Below are 9193 nucleotides of genomic sequence, written 5' to 3'. Positions count from 1 at the left end.
GATTCAAGCACAACTATTCACTTCACTTAATATACTAAAACTAGGTTTTCTCCCAACTAATAAAAGTAAGGTGTCAATTTCTCATAAATTTATTTTTCTATCAAAATAGATGTACTATTTTTTCTTCTAAATTTATTTTAAAAAATATCTTTATTATAATTAACATTTAAATAATAATGCATAATTATACTAATTTAGGAAAATATTTTTATTATATAGTTATATAAAATTAATATTTAATGTATTATTAAACTATTTATCAATTATCAATTAAAAATATTTTTAATAATTTTAATTATATTAATAATAATAATAATAATAATAATAATAATAATAATAATAATAATAAATTGATATTGATATCAAATAATAATAATAATAATAATAATAATAATAATAATAATAATAGAAAAGATCTAAACAGCACACACGTTAAATTTTGAAAAAGCAAAATATATTTTTAAAAGGATTAAGATATCAATAATTAAAAATAAAAAAATAAACATAAATTTATAATTTTAATTACCATAAATATGATACTAACGTTAATAGTGGTAAATTGATATTAATATCAATAATTAATTTCTAAAATTATTTTTGTACTACTAAAGGCTATATATAGTGCTTCTTTTTGCGATTCGTAAGTCTAAATCTAAGAGGCAAAGTATTTTTTTTTCTAATTTGTTATTCTTCTTTGATTGAGCAATTGTTTCCAAGTTCAGTTTATAAATAAAGTTTAATTTTGATGCACTGACAGAGTAAAGCGTTTTACACAGTCGTGCAATCATATCCGTTCTTTTAGATGATCATTCTCGCGGTCAATGTGAAAAATAGTTATTTTTAATGATATGTCATTACGTAATTGGATGCACATGTAAAACTACTTTACATTGTTAGTGCATCAAAATTAAATTTTTATAAATCTTTGTAGTTCATATGTTAAGTTAATTTTATAAGTACACAATTCCATGTGTCAAAGACAATTCTTTTTAATAGCTTTGTAAATACTAATAGTTTTTATATTTAATTTGTTTTGCAATACGATAAAATTCGTTGTTCAATTAAGAATTATTTGATAAAAATGTTTGAAAATGAATTGGTAGAAATGAAGGTCTATTTCTTCTCAAATTTTGAGATTGAGAAATCAAGTAAAATATATCTTCCGACTGCACACACGTGCAAAATATCTTTTAAGAATGAGTCATGTATAGTACCTACGGCCGACAATCGTAAAATTTCGAATGATACATTTTAATTCGCTTGCCCATGCTGATATACTGAAACTAACAAATGAACGATTCTACTTATTTGATACGTAGTTAATTTATATTAACCCACACAAAACTGTTTTCCTTTTAATTTTAAGTTTCGTCAAGAAATTGTATAATAGCATCATTTTATTGATAACAAAAATTTTAACAGTATATTTATAAAAATATTTGAAATTGTATTATGACTTTTTTTAAAGCTATATCCTTTTATTAATATACTACTATTAGTTTTATCGTTTAACATAAAATAAATGAGTAAATTCTCTTTATTTTATACACATATAAAGTTATAATTCCTTATATTATTCACTCATTTGTCCTTAATTTGGTACTTTTAATTCAATTTTTTATTCAATTAGATGTTATTAGATTCTTGACTAGAAAAGAAAAATTTATATCATGGACAAAAATAGAAAGAAATGACTAATACATTGTGATTGATCTTCATGATTTGTGGTATGTAAAATTTTAATATTTTAATATGAAAAATATCTTTTGGTAATAATTATGTGTTGTGGTGCAAAATTTTTTTTTATGTATTACTACTTATTTCTTTTAATTCTCGCTTTCGTTCAAAAATGAGAAAAAAATAAGATGCCCGCTGTGGGATCAATTTATAATCTAATTACTTGATTATCTATATAATCACCAAACAACCGAATACATAATTATTCTCTAATTTACAAAATTTAACAAAAGCATTGGTAAACATATTGATTTAGCATTTATTTATATATTTTATTTATTTTTGTTATATTTAATTTATAATCATATTATATCTATTTTTATCAATATATTTTTTTAAAAAATACCATTAATATTAGTACATGGTGTAATAAATAAATTGAATGATAGAAACACATAATTATATTTTTTTCAGTCAAGACTTAGTAAAATACTGTAATTTAGACTTGCAATATTAGTATATTAATAGTGAAGTAGAAAAAAAATATAATATCATATAAAATTTTTTTAAAATCATAATTGTAATTTATGATTGAAATCATAATTTAAATATTTTAAATGGGATTATTTTATTTAGAGAATTCATAATTCAAACATAATTTTTATACATTTAATAGTTACATTTAAATTAATACACTTAATACCATATTAAAAAAAGAACAATGTACATTATATTATTTATTTATTAATTAAATTATTACAATTTAAATTAATTTTAATAAATTAATTTAAAATTATAATTTCAATCTCATCACGTGCATGGCACGGGTTATTATACTTATTTTATTTAATATTTAATTAAACCGGGTTGAATTTCGATTGAACTCCGGTCGAACCATTAAACTAATGAACCAATCACTCTATCGGTTTTTTGACCGGTCCGATTCTCAACCTTGGTTTATCCACGCTAAAATAAACTGAAACGACGCCGTTTAACTTTATCTTTTTTCTTGTTACTTGTTTGGGTTCAGTGAAGTGAAACGCTGTGAAGAAGGGAAAAAATGGCTTCTTCTTCTTCTTCGATGTGCGCTTCTTACTCTTCAGTAATCTCGAGACCTTTTTATAATTCTCAACCGCAATTCGCGTTCTTCTGTAACGGGAAACTCGGTTCGGTTCCCGATTCGGGTGGGCGGTTCAGGTGTATGGCTGGTCAAACCGGATTCTTCACGAAGCTTGGGAGGCTAATAAAGGAGAAGGCGAAGAGCGACGTTGAGAAGATATTCTCCGGCGGGTTCACGAAGACGCGGAAAAACCTCGCCGTCATCGACGAGCTTCTTCTCTATTGGAATCTCTCCGACACCGATCGAGTACTCGACGAGCTCGAAGAGGTTTAGCTTCTTACGAAATTGAAAAGCTCCTAAAATAATAAAATGCGTAATGCAATGTTATTTGAAAAAGAAAATGGTTTTTTATTATTTACTATTTAAGTTTATGATTTGATGTGTTCATTTTGTGTTCAGGCTCTTTTGGTGTCTGATTTTGGACCAAAAATCACTATTAAGATAGTGGAGAATTTGCGTGAGGATATATTGTCAGGGAAGCTCAAATCAGGCACTGAGATAAAGGTATCATTTCAATCAGCACACACACTCTGATAGAAGAAAATCCTTGCACTTTGATCATTTTATCTATCTTACTTAATATACCAGGGAATTTCAAATTTTGTGACATGAAATATGTTATGCATGGATTTGAATGGCTTTAGGAAGCACTGAAACAGAATGTCTTGGATTTGTTGACGACTAAGGGGAGTAAAACTGAACTTCAACTTGGATTCAGGTGAGAGGGCTATTTAACTTTTGATTTTGACATTGTTATGAGACAGCAATTTTTATTAGTTGCCAATTTTGTGCTTTATATTGGATTAATTTGTTATCTTCAGGAAGCCAGCTGTAATAATGATAGTTGGTGTTAATGGTGGTGGAAAGACAACATCTCTGGGTAAGAAAAAGACTTAAGAAATTGACCCTATTATTTGCCTTGTAATGAAACCAAAAATTGCTATGAAACACAATTTTCTTTTATCTTTCTCTCCTATGAACAAACTTATAATCTAAAAGTTTATTGTGTTTGGTGAGGTTGGAAAAATATTAAACTTTTATGGCATAGAGTAACTAATAGGTTAAAGTTTGGTCGTTGATGCTGTTATAGTGTAACTAGTGCTTAAAAACTCCAATTCTTTTAAGATATGAAGCAGAGGCAAACAGTTTAGAAATTTAAAAGCATGCGAACATGACAGCTCTTTCATGCAGGAAAGCTGGCGTATAGACTGAAGAAAGAAGGGGCAAAGGTTAGATTATGTTACTTGAGTTTGGTTTATGCCATGACTACTTAGGATATGATGGTTAATGCTGGTTTTCTGTTTGTATCTTTAAAAATCAACCAGATACTGATGGCTGCTGGTGATACATTTAGAGCAGCTGCTGGTGATCAGCTAGAGATATGGGCTGAAAGGACTGATTGTGAGATTGTTAGGGCTGAATCAGAGAAAGCCAAAGCATCATCAGGTACAAATGAAGTTAGAGTTCACTCAATTACCACCAGATCTTCTGTTCATTCTTTTTCACATAACTTCATTTCTTACTTTATTTGATTTTATTCTTTAAAAAATTCGATTAAATTTGTTTCTTAGTCTTTATTGTTATATCTATAGTTGTTACTATATTGTATTACTTGCAGTGCTTACACAAGCTGTGAAAAAGGGAAAAGAACTAGGTTTCGATATTGTTTTATGCGATACATCTGGACGTAAGTGCGAAATTTTACAGATAGCTATTTTGTATTTTCATGAACTACTTGATTGTTTGTAATACTAACGCTGCTGATCACTTTGAATTGTCAGGTTTACACACTAATTACAGCCTAATGGAAGAATTGATTTCTTGTAAAAAGGCAGTGAGCAAAGTCGTTGCTGGTGCCCCTAATGTAAGTCCAAGTTTTTGGCAGTTACTTTTTGCTCTTTTTACACGCATTTTACTTCTGGTGATAGATGTACTTATGATTTGAAAGTGATTTCCCAAGTTTTATTCATATGAGGCTCTGAGGGTTAAGCTTTTAGACTTCCAGACAGAATTTGATGAGCCATTATAGTACTTACAATCTTTGTTAATGTACGAAAACTCTCTATATCTGTATTTTCTTACAATCTGTGTTTCATCTAAATAACTTCTTTATCCCTGTTCAACAAGATTGTGCGCTTTTGACATTTTTAATTCCTCATGGGCTGACACTAACAATAACTTCTTTCTTACCTGAGTTGCCTCTCTCTCTCTCTCTCTCTCTCTCTCTCTCTCTCTCTCTCTCTAATAATGTGATGTGAGGGTATTGATGATGTCTGCAGGAGATCCTACTGGTTCTGGATGGAACTACAGGTTTGAATATGCTGCCACAGGCAAGAGAGTTCAATGAGGTAAACACTAGTTTATGTTTTGAATTGGATTTTTGTCTGACCAGTTCGAAGTTCAACTAATAGGAATAATAAACTTCATTCTGTCCCTTCCCGTGCTTACATATTTTATCAAACCGTGACCCAATGAATTGTCTATCACATATTAGCTCTTTAGGGTGTAGTGTGATTATTGCCCCTTAATATTTCCAAATCAATTCGCTGTTAGTTGTTACCTAAACTGTTTCAACGCTAAAACCTCCAATGTGCAGGTTGTAGGTGTTACGGGTTTAATTTTGACCAAGCTGGATGGTTCTGCAAGAGGCGGCTGTGTGGTATTCTCTTCATTTCATCTTACTGATCTCTACTATTTTAGGGCTCAACAGATCTAATATTATTTATTTTTGCTGGGGCAATCATGTTGAAATTGTAAGACACTGATATCTGTTGTCAGGTCAGTGTTGTTGATGAGCTTGGAATCCCAGTTAAATTTGTGGGTGTTGGTGAACGTGTAGAAGACCTTCAACCCTTTGATGCAGAGGCCTTTGTCAATGCCATCTTTTCGTAAACCAATGTTAGGTTATGTTAATATGGTATGCGAATTATGATTTGTTCTCGTCATTCCTTTCAAAATTGAAATTGAAATTTTTTGCAAATTTGTCATGGTATAACTGGAATTACATGCATTTTGAAAGTACAGAAAATGGCTAAAACACTGTCCAAGACATGTCTCTTGTATATCTCTATTTAAGCTTTTGTTTATATCAGTTATCCAAACATACTTTTTACCCCAGCTTCTCTTTCTCTTCTATGGACAGTAATAAAATGCTACCTTAAAAATGTAGAACTCTATGAAAAATGAAATATTAGCATTTTAGTTAAACCAGAAGCACTTTGAATTGTAGCTTTGTGCTTGTAGGACATTTTCTTGCTTGTATTGGCTATTTCAATTTACTTTTCCATACCATTGTTGTATATGTTCTGCTTCAAGATCATTTATTAGCAGAAAAGCTTGGCATGGATATGAAGAGCCAATACCAGGTCATAGGAAAGACTGGCAGTGAAGCCATGCTTAGGAGAGGGAAGGCAATCAAGGCATTACAAAACTGTGTTAATGATTTTGTGGTGCAGAGACGATATTGCTTTTGATGCACGTTAGGGTGTATAGAAACATTTTTCATTCTGTGTGGCTCAGTTTTTGACAACACAAAGGTGTTTATATGATGTGCATGTAAACATGTGCCCCATTGTTTGTAATATATCTGTTTGATTAATGATATGTTTTTCTTGCTTAGATTTCTCAGGTTTCAGTTTCAACCATCATCAATTCATCATCTATGCAAATTTGCACTTGTAAAGGAAATTTACCCATAATAATTATCTAAAAGGTTTGGTTTTTGCCTTTTTGGTAACGTTCATACATTACTGAATGGTTCATACATTACTGAATGGTAAGTAAAATATTACTACATGAATGATGTGGGTGTTATTTAAAATTTATTTAAAAAGTTAATATAAATTTTAAAAACTATTGATATGATTAGAATGGTCTTTACAATGACGTGCTTACATCTCAGTTAATAACAAAGTTAAAAACTTTATAATACAAAATTTTATGTGTAATACACTACTACTCTAGGTTGCCACATCATATGTTTGACAATATTTCATATTTGTTTTGTAAATTATCACTAAAAGAGGATAACCCCATTGGAATTAACAGAGGGAAGTAGAACATTATGAATAGGCTAATTCATCTTAAGAATTTTGGTATGACAATCAATATGAATCTAGAGCCACTTGCATCTGAAAGCTATATGTTCATAATCATAGACTAGAAGCTGGCATGTTATAGTAGGTAGAATGACAAATATAGACAGAATTTTCAGTTTTCTTGAGCTTGAAGTCAAGTGCAACTACAGTCAAATTTCTTCCACTCTTCACCACTGAAGCATTAGCTACCACTGCTTCCTGCATAAACCGTTTACATTTCAAAGGGTCGAACCACCAATCAGAAAGTAATTAGGCAATTATGATGAATCCATGATTTAATGTGCTGTTTCTTTAAACTGCACATTGCAGCTTATATGATCTTCATCGAAGTGTTACATTACATGAACTGTTAAGAGGCATATGGCAAATGTCAATGTAAGTCACCATCACCAAGACACCCAACATTGCATTGAGGTTGTGACTTAAGTGACTATTTGCCAAGAATTACCCTGGGTGGTTCGCATATTTTCTTTTCCATTCCTGATAATTTTACGCTAGAAATTTTGCATCCAAATTATTTTTTCAATTCAGGATGCGCAGAATGTGAACCACAAGTCACCTGGTAGGTAGTTAGTCGATGAAATACAAAAACAGAAATTCTAGAGGCACTAACACCCCAAACTTTTGACATTCTATCAGATTTTGCATACACACATGCAAACATGAATAGTATAATTTGCACCCACATTACAGAGTTTGCACACATAGATTGACAAAAAGCATGCACACACAAATCATTATATTTTGCACTCTTTTTGAGTGTTGGTTACATATTGTCCAAAAAACTATTGACCACCTAGCAAGGCTCATACAAAAATAAAGAAATAAAGAGCTTACATCTATTGGAGTGGCAGAGAGGTAAGAAATGCTAGTTTCTCCGAGGAAAAGCTCCTTGTCCTCTACAACAACAGTTCTAGCACAAGCATGGGATAAAATATCAACCAAGGACGCAACGGCCCCTCCATGGAGTGTTCCATACCCATTCTACAATTCCAATCAAGAAAATAAGGAACAACAAATCTTCATTGAAAATCACATAACAGTTTTGTAGTTGAACTTTGAACACAGAAAAACAAAACATCACATTTCCGACATGAAGCATTTCAACTAATTATAGCAATCCCCAAGTTCAACCAACAAGTTAAAACTTAAAAGCCCTAAGGTTAGTAAGGTAGCGTTTGCTTACTGTCCTAAGATATAAGAGACTGAATTAACCAGAAAATAAAACGGAAACCGAGAACACCCTAAAATTTCCCCTAGTCTCAAAAATTATTTGGATAATTTCTACACTTCAAAGATAGAGCAACAGAAGAGTCATGTCTCAGAGATGATTTATAAGTAAAATTTTGAACCTCCCAAGAAAAAGGGACACAGAAGACAAGTCTCTACCATTACACTATCTCTATTTTCGTTGGAGATTAGTAATCGAAGCTACCTAATTTTGCTCAAACAACACCAATAATGCATAAATACATTTTTACTCACGAATGAGCATCAAACTTCCTAAATTGTTTACTAATTTTTGAGATTGCATCGTATACTCGCATTTCAATGTATAAGATCCGGAACATTAAATTCAGCAATTTTAATATTCTAATTTCCTCAGCTAGAATCAGTGTAAAAACATGAACAACACAATAATTGAAAGCAGATAGAAGAATGTGTTGAGTTGAGTACACAGATAGGGGATTTGGCGAGGATAGTGCAAGTGATTCGTCCCCGTTGGATGAGATCAACGGTGATGAAGCTGCGAAGGAAATCGTCGAAGAATCCACGCGCGTTGCAGGGATCTGGGACAAGAGTGGCGGCACCCATAACGGTGAAGAAGTGCAAGGTCTCTTCAGCATGTTGAGGGTCCATTTCCTCAGAAACTTTAGGTGATGGAGACGCACACAGAGAAGAAGAAGGTTTGTGCGCCATTGATGTCTCTTTAGCGGGTTAGTTGGTGGTTGTGCAGCTAACAGACGGAGACGTATAGCGTTTGTGTTCTCAAAGTCTTAAACTCTATAACGAGTTTGTGGTGGTCTAATTCCGGTTCATTTGTCGGTCTCAGCTTAAATAAATATTAAAAATTAAATATTATATCATTTATTAATTAATAATAAATTTTTAAATTAAATTTTATTTTATATATATAATAATTTATTGACTAATAATAAATTTTTAAATAATTTAAATATACAACAAATTAAATTTTTTTTTGAATACTAAAGAACTCAACATATTTGGTGGAGCAAATATCGTGAAACAATACAAAATCGAAACAACTCCAAAAAAGTACCAACAACCACAAAAAGAA

At 31.0% G+C, this 9193-nt stretch overlaps 2 protein-coding genes across 4 annotated transcripts; one reads left to right on the top strand and one right to left on the bottom strand.

Annotated features, from left to right (window-relative positions):
* Positions 1-2668: 2668 nt before the first annotated feature.
* On the top strand, positions 2669-6417 carry LOC112802096 (cell division protein FtsY homolog, chloroplastic). 3 transcript variants are annotated; one of them, XM_025845120.3, is made up of 12 exons: positions 2669-3064; positions 3197-3301; positions 3442-3515; positions 3619-3677; positions 3989-4026; positions 4123-4243; positions 4416-4484; positions 4579-4661; positions 5077-5145; positions 5394-5456; positions 5576-5714; positions 6128-6417. In XM_025845120.3, the coding sequence occupies exons 1-11, from the start codon at positions 2738-2740 to the stop codon at positions 5687-5689; spliced, it is 1122 nt and encodes a 373-aa protein (XP_025700905.1). In that variant the 5' UTR covers positions 2669-2737; the 3' UTR covers positions 5690-5714; positions 6128-6417. The 3 variants fall into 3 exon arrangements, with proteins under 3 accessions (XP_025700905.1, XP_025700906.1, XP_072093588.1); XM_025845121.3 differs by having other exon boundaries at positions 6125-6417; XM_072237487.1 differs by having other exon boundaries at positions 6113-6417.
* A 281-nt stretch (positions 6418-6698) lies between these two features.
* On the bottom strand, positions 6699-8941 carry LOC112802097 (uncharacterized). Its single transcript, XM_025845123.3, has 3 exons — positions 8572-8941; positions 7732-7878; positions 6699-7092 (listed from the first exon to the last, which is right to left on the bottom strand). Exons 1-3 carry the CDS (start codon positions 8812-8814, stop codon positions 6949-6951), a joined length of 534 nt encoding a protein of 177 aa, XP_025700908.1. The 5' UTR covers positions 8815-8941; the 3' UTR covers positions 6699-6948.
* Between the last annotated feature and the right edge of the window lie 252 nt (positions 8942-9193).

The sequence above is a fragment of the Arachis hypogaea genome, chromosome 5 (assembly GCF_003086295.3).
Source record: "Arachis hypogaea cultivar Tifrunner chromosome 5, arahy.Tifrunner.gnm2.J5K5, whole genome shotgun sequence".
NCBI lineage: Eukaryota > Viridiplantae > Streptophyta > Magnoliopsida > Fabales > Fabaceae > Arachis > Arachis hypogaea.
Note: the sequence above shows the minus strand (reverse complement) of the source record. Positions and strands in the feature narration are given on the sequence as shown.